This window comes from Pipistrellus kuhlii, unplaced genomic scaffold, assembly GCF_014108245.1.
Source record: "Pipistrellus kuhlii isolate mPipKuh1 unplaced genomic scaffold, mPipKuh1.p scaffold_m20_p_5, whole genome shotgun sequence".
In the NCBI taxonomy this organism is placed as follows: domain Eukaryota; kingdom Metazoa; phylum Chordata; class Mammalia; order Chiroptera; family Vespertilionidae; genus Pipistrellus; species Pipistrellus kuhlii.
This window is the reverse complement of record NW_023425551.1, coordinates 65,542,662-65,558,274: the sequence shown is the minus strand read 5'-3', so window position 1 is coordinate 65,558,274 and position 15,613 is coordinate 65,542,662. Positions and strand designations below refer to the sequence as shown.

At 48.2% G+C, this 15,613-nt stretch overlaps 1 protein-coding gene across 3 annotated transcripts in view; it reads left to right on the top strand.

Annotated features, from left to right (window-relative positions):
- The window catches only part of LRRC1 (leucine rich repeat containing 1), a 127,074-nt gene extending 122,185 nt beyond the window's left edge, over nucleotides 1-4,889 (top strand). For all 3 annotated transcript variants that reach the window (XM_036415411.1, XM_036415412.2, XM_036415413.2), the window contains one exon: nucleotides 3,386-4,889. In XM_036415411.1, the coding sequence (XP_036271304.1) occupies nucleotides 3,386-3,544 (159 nt within the window). In that variant the 3' untranslated portion in view covers nucleotides 3,545-4,889. The remainder of the gene's footprint in view (nucleotides 1-3,385) is intronic.
- The last annotated feature ends 10,724 nt before the right edge of the window (nucleotides 4,890-15,613 follow it).

The following is a 15,613-nucleotide window of genomic DNA, read 5'->3' as shown; positions in this document are numbered from 1 at the left end:
TTGCCTTTAGAATTTTAGAATTTTTAGAAGACAAAACTAGGTATTCTAGGTACAATTTCACCAAGTATGTGCAAGGACAATGGAACATTTGAGTCTTTTTGTTTGACTAGTTTATGGTGCTTATTTTTCTTTATTTGTGACTACTGGCTTGGTGCACAAAATTTGTGCTTTGGGGAAGGGTGATCCCCTCAATCCAGCCTGCACCCTCTCCAATATGGGACCCCTTGGACATCCCTCTCACAATCTGGGACTGCTGGCTCCTAACTGCTCACCTGCCTGCCTGCCTGCCTGATTGCTCCTAACTATCTCTACCTGCCTGATTGCCCCTAATCCCTCTGTCTGCCTACCCGATCACCCCTAACTGCTTCTGCCTGCCTGCCTGATCACCCCTATCTACCCTCCCTGCTGGCCTGATCTCGCCCCCAACTGCTCTCCCCTGTCTGCCTGATCTCACCCCCAGTGGCCCTCCCCTGCTGACCTGATCTCGCCCAAAAATGCCCTCCCCTGCCAGCCTGATCTCACCCAGCTGCCATAAAATCCCTCCTCAGCCCCTACGTTAGGTTCTGCCTTCACAGTTCACCCAGATTATGTTCTGATTGGTTGGTTTCTATGCCAGGCAGCATCAAAAGCTCCACCTCCTAGGCAGCCATTGTCTCCTCACAGTTCACTCAGATTTGGTTTCTATGCCAGGCAGCATCTCTGGGCCTATCTCTGGGCCTGATCAGAGTGGCAGGGCTGATCAGCAGCCCCCATGGAGGCCCAGAGAGAAACAGAGGTGCACTGCTAGCAAGACCCAGAGAGAAAGAGAGAGGCAAGGGCTGATCAACAGCTGCCATGGGGGCTACAGATCAGACCCTGCTTCTCTCTCCAGGCCTCTCTCCGGGCCTGATTTGCAGCCCCCTCGGCAACCCAGCACTGACTGCAGGACTGACTTCCAGTGTTAGGTTAAGCCTTCAGCCATATGGTCACTGCCCTTTTATATATATAGACTAGTGGCCTGGCACACAAAATTTGGCATGGGGGTGTGGGTGTGGGTTGTCCCTGAGTCCAACCTGCACCCTCTCCAATCTGGGACCCCTCAAGAGATGTCTGACTGCCCATTTAGTCCCGATCCCACTGGCAGTCGGACATCCCTCTCACAATCCAGGACTGCTGGCTCCCAATTGCTTGCCCACCTGCCTTCCTGATTGCCCCTAACTGCTTCTGCCTGCCAGCCTGATCACTCCCTAACCACTCCCATGCCAATCTGATTGATGTCTAACTGCTCCCCTGCTAGCCTGTTTGCCCCCAACTTCCCTCCTCTGCCGGTTTGGTCACCCCTAACTGCCCTCCCCTGTAGGCTTGATCACCTCCAACTGCCCTCCTTGCAGACCTGGTCCCTCTCAACTGTCCTCCCTTGCTTGCCTGATCACCCACAGCTGCCCTCCTTTGTAGGCCTGATCCCTCCTAACTGCTGGCCATCTTGTGGTGACCATCTTGTGTCCACATAGGGGCAGGATCTTTGACCACATTGGGGCAGCCATATTGTGTGTTGGAATGATGCTCAATCTGCATATTACTCTTTTATTAGATAGGATAGAGGCCTGGTGCATGTGTGGGGGCCAGCTGGTTTGCCCTGAAGGGTATCCCGGATCAGGGTGGGGGTTCCTTTGGGGTGTGGGGTGACCTGGGCAAGGGGCCTGTGGTGGTTTGAAGGCCAGCCACAGCCCATGGCTACCCAAGCATAGGTCCTGGCATTTGGAATCTATTTACTTTCTACAATTGAAACTTTATAGCCTGGAGTGGAGCCAAACCTGCTTGCTCCATGGCTGCTGCCATTTCTGTTTGGATTTGTTTACCTTCTATAATTGAAACTTTGTAGCCTTGAGTAGAGGCTTAGGCCTGCTAGGGCAGGCAGAAAGCTTTGCTTCTTCCGTTGCCAGAGAAACCCAAGCCTCCCTCCTGCTCTCCATGGCTGCAGCCATCTTAGTTGGGTTTATTTGCATATTTGCTCTGATTGGCTGGTGGGCGTGGCTTGTGAATATAGCAGAGTGATGGTTAATTTGCATATTACCATTTTATTAGGTAAGATAGTTTCCTCTCCCTCTTCCACTGTTGTCTTAAAATTGATTTTTTTTTGTTATTGTTCCCACTGAATTAAGTCCCTTCTTACACTCCCAGGCATAACAGTATCATGCTGGCTGCATCCATACTTCCTGCTGTGTTGCAGTTCAAGTTCAGTTGTGCTGGATTCTCTCCCCCCCTCTCTCTTTCTCTCTCTCTCTCTCTCTCCCTCTCTCTCTCTCCCTCTCTCCCTCCCTCCCTCCCTCCTCCTCCCCCTAAGTTGGATTATTTAATGAGTTTTCAATCAGAAATCAGGAATAGATGTGAAAGTGCCTCTCAGCCTCACTTTCATCCACACCTGAGTGTGTCTCAGCCACCTCCGGAATTCAGCGACATCTCTTCCTACTTGTTGACTTTGGCTCTTAAACTCCTCGCTCATTTAGATTTTCATAAGCAGAGCTTTGCGGGAGTACTCGCAGCCCCCAAACCAGGGGTGGCTTTTAAATTATTATATGTAAGTCTCTGTTATTCCAGCTGTCACCAAAGGGGATTTTCTCCACTTACAGCTTCGGGTGCAAAACAGGACTTAGGCATGACAATACCTCACTGTGAGCGGCTCTTTCCTGAGGGTGATTCTCTCACCAGGTACCTCCTTGCTTCTGTAGCACTCACATGCTATTAGCCTACGTTCAGCTCCTCCTGAACGCGGGGACAGACCATTTGAAAGATGTAAATGCCCTTTTATGAGCTGAAGAGCACGTGGCCTGTGCAATAATAGAATTTTAAAGCATTGCCCCCATCCTTTGACTTTGCTTCTAGCTCCGTGGTCTTAATGAGGAGAGAGTGACCTCTCCTCAGAGGGCCATGCGCACAGCACACAGCAGGATAAGAAAAGTGGCCTTTTCTTTGCTCTCCCTTTTCTTCAACTCCCGTGCCTACAGGGTTGGAGAAAGCCAGAGCCGCTCTGAGTAACCAGAACATTATAGTGATTTTAATTCAGAACTCTTTACCCCTTCATCTTTTTTTCCCTTCATACCCCACAATTACATCTTATAAATCTTTTATGTTTTTCTCTCACGGTTCATGGAACTTCATTGTTACACAGTAATGGCCTATTTTAAAGCGTATTCTTTTATTCCAAAAGTAATCCCCTCTCTTGGCTAGATAAGTTACATGCCACACTGTCCTTGCCCATTAACCACCAGGAAGCCGTGGTAAGTGCTCGGAGCTCGGCTCCTTGTCTGCAGGAGGCAGGGTTTGTGTTGGAGTCTGCCGCCGGAGCTGCCTGTCTGAGAGAGACACGGGATGAACCCGAAACACTCACTCCACTGTCTGTTTTCAGAGAACACTTCAGAGGCGGGCCACGCCACACCCAGGGGAGCTAAAGAATATGAAAAAGACAGTGGAGAACTTGCGGAACGACATGAATGCTGCTAAAGGACTGGATTCCAACAAAAACGAGGTCAATCATGCTGTTGACCGAGTGACCACTTCTGTGTAGAACTTTGCCTCGAGGTTTTACCTCCTGCGTCTTCCCCTGCTGTCTTTGGAGGAGCCTCCTGCAGCCCTCGGTCTCCACCAGAACCCCGAGCACGGGCTCCCCACGTCTCCCCACCTCGCCTTCGGACGCTGCTCTCTCCAAGGAAGTGCCTTACTCCAACCCGCCAGCCAGTGGTCTCCCAGCGTGACTGTTTCTTTCCCTACACTCCAGCTGTGTGTGCAAGTAGAATACACTACTGTCAACATCTGACCTTTGTTTTTGTCTTATGTTGGGGTAAGGGAGAGCAAGAAGGGAACAGTGATCCTCCTCCCTCCACGACGTGCTGGGACATTGTAACCCGAGTCCGCTGGGACCTGTTGGTGAGAGAGAGTTTTATGTGTGATGGAAAACCGATACTTTTTTAAACCTTTTTGGCAGCTCAGATGGTGTAAATTTAAACATTTTGTATAGGTATTTCGTAACAAAAAATATGTATTTCTTTTTTGTTTTTATCTTGAAAAAAAAAAAACGGTACATATTTTAGTATTTGTGCGGAAAACTCACACACAGTCCTGAAGTGTTTGCTTTTATTTGTACCATCCACTGTGCCTTACTGTGTCCTGTGTCATGTCCAACCAGTCGTGCACAGCGGCAGCCTGGGCGGAGCGGCGGGCCAGGGACGCGGCGCGTCCCCCAGCAGCGTTGGCTTCTAATCATGGCCTACCTGGGGATTTGTTCTTAACCAAAAAGAAGTTACCACTGGTTTGTAGATTATATTGGATGATTTTTTTTTAAAAAAGAGAAACCAAAGGATTAGGCTGCTAATATTTCACTTCTTATACTTTAACTTTTTATAAATGAGCCTCGTACAAATGAGCAGAGTGTCTGATTGTTCCTACTCGGAAGGTATGTGCCATTTGTAAAATAGAATAGAAGAGGCAAGCGCGAAAAGAGAAAACCGGTTTTGAAATTCATGGGTAAATAAATTATGTACTGAGGAAGAAAGTATGATTTTACTCAAGAAAACTTTCAAAGTTTTATATTAAGATATAAAAAAAACACAATAAAGCAAAATAACCTACTATGCCGTATTAGAAATGTTGCTATCTTTAAAAGTGCAATTTGTAAATAGAGGTTGAATCAAAGTGTAACAAAATATTGCTTCATGTTTTAATTTTAATTGTGCTAATTTAAGTAGTGTGGGGTATATTTTGGTATGTTTCCACTGATTTGACTTTTTTTTTTTTCCCCCCCTTGGTATGATGTGATAAAAAGAGGAATGAAAAGTGCCAGTCGCTGTGTGGTGTCTAGGAAAATCGTGTTGGTGTTTTTTTCTCTCCATGAAATAAAGTCACCCTGGACATTAGTCATACAGTTTTTTAAAATTAATTATCACTTTGCATATCAAATGAGAGCAGGTGGCCCAGTTTTTGTTTTTTTTTTTTACAGTGTGCTGCCTTCCATTACACATCTAACCCACTGCCATGGGACTCACATTCACTGCTCCTTCTCCCACCCAGGGCAGAGCACAGCACCACCCTCAGCTCTGCCTCCTGACTGGGTTGAGGCATCTGGCCAACTGGGCGCCTTAGAAACCTGCTTTCAATCAACCAGATATGACACCTTCTTTTACTTCTGTGCATCTACTTGCTGAATTCACTTTGCTTTTCAGGTTGTTTGTATATATGTGTATATTTGAAAGCTACTTATCGAGTTGAAAGTACATGGCACATAAGTGGTTTCTGGCTTGTCAGTTTTACACCTTGTTCCCTAATCTGGGCACCCGTCTTCTTTTCTCCATTTTAAGATTTTGGCCTACTCGGTTTTGTTTTATGAAGATGATGCCACTAACTCATGGGCGGCTACATAAGCGCATTGCTCTTATTTAAGGAGCTGTCTGGACTCTGAAAAACAAATAGAACTTCCATAGTGGTTTTGTTTGTTTGTTTTTCATATAAAGCCCACATTGACTACTCAGTTTGTGATGGTCTTGGTGGATGAGAGGTGTGCATACATTTTCCTAGGAAACTTGATGCATCTGATTGTTTCCTTGGGGCCTGTCTTCTGTGCTTGACACTCACCTGGGGTTTTGTTTGGTTTTGTTTTTTGTCTTGCTTTCAGTTTTTGAGATTTGGCCCCCCTCCTGGAGAGGGAGAAACTACTTTAGAGGGTTTATTCCAGGTGGCACTGCAGTGTTCTTTCCCTCCAGGGAGCTGGGGCCAGACTTTCGGCTTCACCATGGCAATGGCACCAACCTGTCAGGCCCTTGGGGAGCATGCCAGCTCTTCCCAGGAGCCCTCGCTCCTTGTTATAAGGAAAACTTAATGACGTGAAGGGATACCTTTGCCTGTGGCCCAGAGCCAAGCCCTGACCTTTCCTAGGGCATGTGATACCTCAAGGTGGGGCGCCACCCCCAGTCTGCCTCTCCCACCAGGAAGGGGAGGGCTGGGGGCACTGCCTGTTTGTCTTGTAGGAGCGACAGGTAAAAGCAGGAAATATTCGTAGGACCTGCTCACCTACTTCTCCCATAGCCCCTTATTTCCGCATTTTAGCCAGGAAATTACACCTAAGTGGATAAAATCGCCAGAATTTAGGGTAAAACAATGAACATCACTGATGAAGAAAAGAGGGACCGGTAAGAAAAGTAGAACTAGCATTTCCCCGGATGTTTTGTTTTCTCTGGGAAGTTTGGAGGAAGGGTCCGGGCAGCCCAGTCTGTCTGGAAGGTTCCTGGTTAGACGTCCCAGGTGAGGGTGCGGGTGGAGTCGCTCCCACAGCCTCTCCTGTGAAATGGACCGCACCTGAGAGGCGTGAGCCCCACGGATGGGGTGGAGGCTGGGAAACATTCCTTCTCTGTCAGAAAGGCGCTCTGCGCAGCCAGTTCCAACCTGGTAAAGGTGGCTGGCATCCTGCCAGGGCACAGGAGCCTGCACAGAGCCTGCAGGCCAGTGCTGGGCTGCTGAGTCATGGGAGGTGATGAGGGATACAGCACCCCCGCGGAGTCCACAGCTGAAATCTCACTTCGCCCAGCTCTCCAAAGAGCCAATTAAAAAAGTTAACCCCAACACCTGATTGTGGATAATAAAAAACATGCAAAAGTGGAATTACATAGAATTACATAATGGACCCCCTTGCTAGCACCCTTATCCTTCAGCTTGGACAATTACCAACACAAAGACCACTACTAAGCCTTTTGCAAGGAGCTGCATTAAGTGTTAAAATATTAACAAGAAGAAGGCTGCGCAGTGAAATAATTGAAGGACGGGAAGCAGCCTTTGGGGGTTGAACTTGCTGAGTCAGCGTGACAGCCCTCGGGGAATCCTGAACACAGGTTTTCATCCCAGGCCTGGCCCCAGCTCTGGAAAAGCTACTTAACCTCGGCGACTGCAGGCCCTTCATCTCAAACAGGGCCGTCAGACCTCTTCCAGGCTTAGAGAGAGGGTTACTGGGAGACGCCACTCCAGCTCTCAGGAAGGGGCAGGCTGCTGCTGCTATAGGTCTTGATGTTATTATGGTGCTCTGCAAGCTCTGCACGCTGCCTCGGGGCCAGCAGTGTTGGACCTCCAGGGCAGTGTCCATCAGGAAGGAGAGGACACGTGCTAGTCTCTGGCAGGGATCCGAAGACGTCCTCACCTGTGCTACCACACATGCTTGTGAGATTGGGGGGCGTTGAAGGGGGTAAGAAGGGGTTCCCATAATGGTCAGGTTAACAACATTCTCTTGGTAACCGCCTCACTGTCGCTGGACTTTCTAGCCAGCTGTCCTGAAGGGAAAGCTAGTTTCTACCAAGAAACACGCACTCTGAATGGAGAAAAGGGCATTTACTGTCTTATCTCTAGTTCACCGGTGATTTTGGCCACTGCTTCCTTTTTCACTAACTCTTGCTACGATTGTCTGTCTCCAAGGGAGACCTCTGAGGCTTTTATGTGTCAGGGGAGGCAAGTACGGTTAAGAAATGGGTCACCCACGGGGGAAAGCCTCCTGGGTAAAAGACACAAATGCAGCCTGACTGCGCGTGTAGAGAACACGCCCATCTTCTGCCCAGCTCCCTTTTTTCAGAGCCGACAGCTGGCGGGAAAGGGAAACCAACCCGAAGAACCTGATCTGGCTGCTTTTTTTCAGCAGGCTGAGGCTGAGGGGAGGCAGGAGTTTTGCACCTCACAGCTGGCCAGAAGGACGGTGAAATTTTAAACTGTGAGAGTGTGCAGTCACGGGGCAGGCCCAGGCTCTGTCCTGACCGGGTAAGAAGCTGATTGGGTTGGTCCTCCAAGGTCCTTTGGAGGCATCAGCATTTAATGTCTAAACAGTACAATTGACCCTTAAACAAGGTAGGGATAGGGTCCCCCACCCACGTGCAGTCGAACATCCTCCTACCTTTGACTATAGCTTATTCAACCAACCAGATCGAAACCAGTATTTTGTATCAGCGCTTGGGAATCTGTAATCGGGCATTAGAAAACACTGTTTTGGTCCTGTTAGTTGAATCTGGGGATGCGAAACCCACAGGTAAGAAACCCTCGGATATAAAGGGGAAGGGCTGACCGTATTTACTGAGAAAGAAAAAAAAAAGGTGCTCCTAAGTGGACCTACACAGTCCAAATTCTCATTGTTCGAGGGTCAACTGTAATGAGCTGCCCCTTGGTATAGAGAAGCAGTAGTTATAATGGCTGCTGTTTAACTGAGCAGCTACTATGTGCCACATGCCGAGCTCACTGAACACAGTCTCAGTTTTCCAGAACAACTGCATGAGGTGAGTGCTGACATTGATCTTCGCAAAGGAGAGAATTAAGATTAAATTTAATAACTTTTCCGAGCTCAAAGAGTAAATGATAAAGTTGCAATTCGAATTCACATCTCTGTTAACTAGAGTCTCTGATCTCAGTTACTCCAAATTTTGCTTTGCGCCCCTCCCTCAGCTAAAATACTGTGAGCCTGTAGTTACCTTTACAGTTGAACATATCATCGTATCATCGTGGCGATGGTTCTGTTTTAAATGTTTGCAATTATTTAGGCCTAGGTTATGAACAAAACCTGGCATGGAACTGGGTGAAACTAGACCGCTATCTAGGCAGGCTTGGCCCTTCATTTGTGTCTGGTTGTGCTGGCAAATTCTGTGACTCTGCCCAGCCCAACCCTGCCACCGACCCCTCCCTCTGCCCACCCCATATCGTGTCCTATGCTAAGTGCTATGAAAATATTCCTGTCATCTCCAACTTTGTGCAAGTCTCAAGACACTTTGGAGATAAATTATATGGTTAGGTGGGTGGCCAGAGGGGGGGGGAAAGTGTTTTTTGACATTGCCTGAAATGACAGCTTGGGAACCGGCGCTCAGAGAGCTTGAACTTGTTCCAGGTATTGGCAGTTAGCTCTAGAATGAGCTAATCCGCGAGGCATGATCTTATCCTCGCTACCTTTAATAGCCTACCCTTGGAGAGAAGACAGATAATGAGCACTTGGAAATCGATAGTGCTGCAACCTGACCTTCATGCGGTTTGGGGGAAATAGGAAAGGTGACTCGTGATGTATTATTTAAGAGCCTCCCTTTCAAAAGCGTGGTTGTGAAAGATGTGACAAAGAGATCGCTCCCCTTTGGGAACCATCCTTGAGTCAAAGGAGCAGAAACCAGGGAGAATAGAGAACTTGTGTGCCTGGGCAGTGTTTAATTTGACTGGACACTGGCCTTCCCACCCTGGTTGCAGAGAGAGAGGGCAGGGAAGGTGCCTCGCACCAGGCATAACAGTGACACCCTACACCCGACACCCTGTAAAGAGACTCTAAACGCCACTCTTTAGGGACTTGCTGCAGGTAAGCCATGGCGAGGTCTTGCTGCTTTGCAAAGTGCTGCCTTGCCCAAGAACCCCTGCCCAGCACCCAGTGAGCACCCAGACAGAGGGGTTTTCTGGGAGACCATGGGCTTCTGTCTGGACCATGTTCCCCTCCACACACCTGGCCCCGCTTGTTTGTTTAAACTTAGATTAGTACCGCCTGGAAAAACAAAACAACACACTAACTTGTCTGGGCAATGCGCGTTCTTCCTGAATCTTGGTCCTGCCCATTGTCCCGGAGGCACAGAGGGTGGGGTGAGTTTCGGCTTTGGTTTGGAAATCTGGAGACAGCTATGGGCTGGGTCTGTCAGGCTGGGGCCGCTCTTGGTTTTAATCATTTTGCAAAGTCTGAGGTCGGGGAGTTTTGCCACAGGTGACGATGGGGGTGGTTGTGTTCTGGCCCTGCCTGTGTCTCCCACGAGAGCAGATGCACCTGGGGAGGCGATCCTGGGCCCTGGTGGCTGCTGGGTAACTCCCATCCCTGTGGTTCTCACCCTGACACTGAAAGGTGTGCAGTGTGAAACCTCACCAGTTAGATGAGAGGACATGGGACACCTGGCTGATGTTGACTCCTTCCACACCAGTGGGGGCTGGTGGTCACCGCCCCTCCCATTAAAGGTTATGCACCGGGGTAGGAGCAGTTTATTGGAAATGCAGGGTTTGTCACCCGCCTGTGGTAAATGTGGGGCCAGTTATCAAACCTCCAGTTGGCCACCACAGAATAACAATGTCATGTTGCTATTTCACGTTGTGAGAGGGAACAGTGTCAACAAAATATGACGATGCTCTTGTACGTCTCTGTTCACAGCTCCTTGTGATCGGATTGCTTTGGTCCTCAAAGAGCTGGGCGTTGGGTGGCCAGAAAAGTCCCTGCCCGGCTGCCGTGTTTCCTTTCTCAGTGCTCTGGGATGGTTCAGGGCTGTTCAGCGTATTATTGCTCACCATCCTATAGTATTCTTGCTCACTATCCTATAACCTGGCACCTCTTATAAGACAGTGAGGTCTTGAGTAACATCATTTCATTCCAAGTTTTTGTTATAACATAGATGAGATGCCATAGGACCCTTATTTATATCGTTACACATTGTTTTGCTCAAAGTCACAGAACCTATCGAATGTTAAATGAGGCCTTACCGTACCCTCTTTTTCTCAGAGACAGCATCTGCAGTGGCTTCAGACTTCAGCGTGCACCTGTGTTTAAGCAGACTGCTGGGCCCACCCCCAGAGTCTCTGATTAGGAGCCTGGGATAGGGTGAGAGAATTTGCATTTCTAGCAAGTGCTGCTGTGCCTGGTCCGGGGACTAGACACAGAGAACCGCTGTGCTAGGATGTTAGAAGGAGCAGAAGTTAACCAGAGCTGGATTTAAATCCGGCTGTGGCATTACTTAGTTCTGTGACTTTGATAAATTTTTTCTTGATTTCCCCAAGTCTCAGTTAACACATCTCTAAAATGGGAATAACAGCTACTCCAAGAATTTTTAAGAGAATAATGTGACAAAGATGGCACATAGTAGGCTTTCAGGAATTACCAGCTCTTGTTTTCTATCCTGAAGTGTGTGCACAGTAGTTCCACATGGAGGCAGAAGAACGCTTTGGTGTCTCTAGCCAAATGCTGGACTCGGGCGCCTCTTGTTAACATGCCTACGCTAACAAGCATAGAGGAGGTGATAGCAGAAGTAGCGCTATGCTTGCCTGTGGGTGGGTGCCCCAGGGCAAGGCTGGCAGTGCTGCTGGCCAGGCCTGGTGAGACTGTATAACACCTCCTGACTTGCCCGATGGCAGCAAGTGTGTGTCTTATTCATTTGTGTGTCTGTGTCTGAGACTCACACCCAAAATCTCCAAACTCAAAATCTGCTGTTATAACCGGAGGAAAGCTCTCAATCATGGCATCTTTCAGAATTTTAGGATCCCGGACCTCGCCTGTGTCCCTCATGCCCTGCAACCATCTTTTTCGTGTCCCAAGAAACTGAAGTCAGATTGATTCACTCAGACGTTCCACATTTCCATCACTCTCCCCAAGTCCATTGTCCCTCCTTGTCACCTCAAGAATGTCCCTCAGAGCGGATGGCTAGTGTGGAAATGTGTGGTAATGCATAGGTCAACACAAACACTTTAAATGGCTTCTGTTTTTATTGTCTAAAGCAAAATTGCATGTTCTGTAAAATTCCTTTCCTAGAGAAAGTAGTGCCAATCCCTTATATAATTTCCAAATAAGTTGTGTGCTTTGAAGACTTGTTTAAGGTAGTGATCACTATATAGATGATGTCCTTCTCTGAGCCACGATTTGGGAACATTGTCATTTTCAAAAATAATATTCCTATTAAAATATTCAGGTGAGGGGTCCTTAAGCCTGGATCTCTGCCTGTCTTTGTAAATAGTACTTGGTGGTGTGTATTTGTTTATGTAAAGAGACTGAGTGACCCTCAAAGCCCATAGTGCTGGATTTGGCCCTTTACAGAAAAACGTCTGCAGGGGTTTCTGCTTCTATCGATAGTCAATAGGTCCCTCCTGGTATTTTTTTGCCACCAGAGGGCGCTGGAGATACTGGCTGGAGATCACAGCCAGACATCCATCTGAACACCCCGGCTTCCCACAAGGGCTGGACTCAGCCAGCACCTTGTTCTTGTCACCAACGGCATAACCTGTCCGACCACTCGCTCTGCCAGCACTGGAATGCTCTGCCACACACGCCCAGGGCCACCCTTTAGACCGCTCAGCAGCTGGAACACGCCCTCCGCACCCCTTTTGGCCCATGTCCATTCTAGGCGGGGCTGAGCAATATCATTATGTGACCATAGTGGAAATCACTTTGCATCTTGTAGAAAAAGCTACAATATTTTTAAAATTGTTAATGCAGCATGTTAAGATACTGCTGAATGCCAGCCTTATTTTATGGAGGAAATTCAAGCTTTCCCATGTGAACCGCAGTCTTCATTCCCCGCTATGCTCATTCACGCAACTGGACTCTCTCCTGTCCCCAGACCTCACTTCTTGGTCACAACTAGCTCTTTCTGAAGGCCCTTTTTTTCTTAGCGCTTACCTTGCTCCATCAAGAAATCAATGGTCCACTTTGCCCTGTATCTTCAGCCGCTCTACAAACATTTTTAAAACCCACCTCAAATAAGGAACTTAATTCCTTCCATAGCTACGTTCCCCTTTTTCTCTGCCCAAGTTCCTGAAAAGAGGTCTATTGTTGTTCTCTTCCTTTCTAAATTCCCACACACTTCTGTGGACACTCCTCCTCCAGCCCACATGGAAACCACTCTGGCCAGGCCAGCAGGCTTCCTTGTCCCTATACCTGATGGACACTCTCTCTCTGCTGCGCCCCCTCCCACCCCTGCAGCTTTATTGAGCTATAATCTTCTACACTAATAAAAGAATAAGATGTAAATTGAATGTACATTCATGATGCCCACCAGCCAATCAGGAGTGAGTATGCAAATTAATCCAACAAAGATGGCTTAATTTGCACACACAGATGCCAGAGTGGCTGGAAGCAGGGCAGGATGCGTGCATAATCACCATGGTGACGACACAGGCATTCCACAGGCCTCGGAGCAGTGTGGGAAGGTGGAAAGGCAGCACTGGGCAAAAAGGTGGCTCCAACCAGAGCAAAGGTGGCAGCCAGAGGAAGGAAGTCCCATTCTTACACAAATCTTCATGCATCAGGCCTCTAGTTGATATTAGGTGTGCAATGCATTGATTTGATACATTTATATATTGCAAAATGGTTGCTTACTGCCTACTGTAGTGCTAGCTCACAATGGACATCTTGATTCAGCTCTTGGCTACCACTGAAAAGGAGGCTTAAATATGAGCAAGGCAACTCCCTTCAGGGGAAGTCATTTCTGGGTGGTTGGGAAAAGGGAAGAACGCAAGGGTGAGCAATCAATAGCCAACTCCTACTGGACAGCTGGGCCATGGCACCCTTGCTCTGAAAGGGCACTGTGATGCCCATGACAGATATGGTGTCTACTCTGGTGATCGTCGACATTCTGGTGATTTTCTGAGTATATGTTCAATTTTAAATATTCTCTTTTCTGGAACTCAGTATTTTCTCCTCTTATCCCCAGGACTTGCTGAAAGTTTGTTAAAACTTACCTTTTATTAGCACTGACTATATCTCATGACAGGTTATGAATCATGGATTTATTAAATGGAACTGTATTCTGACTCCAACTACGCTAAATTGTCTACTGAGCCTGAATTTCATAGTTTATATTTTTTTCTCCTCTTTCTGGTTGTTATGCAGGCTAATTTCTCACCCTGTGAAGGCTGTCTTCCTCCTCTTAGGTCAGGACTAAACCACTGACGATATAGTCAGGTGATTTTACTTTTCATTAGAGAATATTTAAAAAGTAATTTTACGAAATGGCAGATAGTTGCTCAACCTAACATTTCCTTGATTTCCCTCAGTCCCTGTTTCTACATCATCAACTTAAAAAAAAAAAAAGTCAGAGGTACTTTCAGCATTCAGCTGGCCATGTGCCAGACCAAATCAAGACATGACCCTTTCTGCTTCCTTTTTACTCTGCTAAAATGTTTCCAACGGCATGGCCTCCCTCCTATCCAAATATAGATGGCTACCTCTCATGCACATTTCAAACAATGCCACCTAAAACTGTCTCATGGTATGCACAGAAAAATTAAACAATTGCAACCTTCCCCAGCCCCAGCCCGAAAAGCTTGCTGGCAGAGTAAATCGCAGATGAGATTTGTGCTATTTTCACTTCGTAGCGAAAGTTATCTTGTCAACAGAAATAGCCGCTCTCCTCCTCCCTGCCGGCCGTGTGACCCTCCCTGTGGTTTGTGAGCATGGGTCCTTCTGCAGGGAATCCTCCCGAAAGACAAGTTCCGCACCTCTCGTTTCCACCCAGTGACAGTGTTACGCAAGCCTTCCCTGCATGCCGGTGCCGGTGCGGGTGCGGGTAGGTGTGCCTCCAGGTGAAAACGTGTCGGGCGCCAACCGCAGCCCTCGTCACGGAGGAGAAAGTTCCCTGCGACATGTTGGAGCCAATGCTTCACAAACAGGAGGCGACAGTCCAACAGGTTCCCTCTTTCATTGCAAAACATGTTGTGGAACCAGAAAACGCCACTGGGAAAAGGTTGGCGGCGCTGCTGTCATAGCAATCCCACCCTCCGGAGGCCCTGAGGGCACAGTGCTTGTGTGTGTGTTTCCATGCTCCGGGAACACATCCCCGGAATTTCAGTTTGCCAGTTATCTCTGTGGGGAATGGAAACTAGAATTAGGTGAGTGTAGAAGCCTAGCAGTCATGCGGGACACATTTCTCAGAATGAAGCGGCCGCCTTTATTTGAAAGGCGCTGGCCTTTCTGTTTTATGTGGATGTTTCAGTGTTTATGATGGTGCTAAAGCCCTCCGTTTGTGATTGGTTTTAGACCCTCTGTCAGAGGAGAAGATGCAGTAGATCCAGGAAGGGCTACGGGATCGAAGAAGAAGGGGGCGGGGGGGGGGGGGAAGAAAAGGAGAGGAAGCGAAGGAAAGGACAGAGACACTGGGGAGTGACAGGAAGAGAAATAGCGCTGTGTGCCCAGCGGGGCGGGCTGGTCGGCGTTGGCGGAGAGAAGTCTGACCCGGGTCAGGTCAGGCTTAGCTCCTCAGGGGAAGTCTGTCCATCAGTCCCTGCTGTTTACCAGGCTCCCGTTATGTGCTGGGCTCAGGGAGACACTGGACGTAACAGAGGACGGGGCAGACAAGATCCTGCCTTCGTGGAAACTGCTCATCTTGTTAGTAGAAAAGAATAATGTCCAGAATAACAAAAAAGCTGCAAGGGAGAAATGGAGGGTGTTCTGGGAGAATCTGAGACTACCTGATTGCCTGAACAATTCATGCGAGGCCCGAGGAGTGTCCTTGACCTCTTCGAGGCTCGGCACCTGTGCGATGAACGTGATAGTGTTTACCCCACAGGGTGCTGTGAGGACTAGGAGTGGAGACGTAGGTGTGGGTGGCATTTAATTACAGACCAGGCACAGTCCGTGGGGCCCCAGGCCACACTCTGCTGACCTTGAAGCCAGAGGCGCACGTCCTGTCAATCATTGTCAGTCTGTTCCTGTTGGCAGCTATTGGCCTCCAGACTTCAAGGACCTCACCTTTCTCCCGTCTGTTCCCAGCCGACTATTGATTGGCCTTTAAAATGTAAAGGAAAGCTGTTTTCTTGAGCACAGCGAGAGCGCACATTTTCTGGCTCCGTTTCTTCCTGTGGAATGAACAGATACCTCAAATATGATGCCCCAAATAGCCAGACT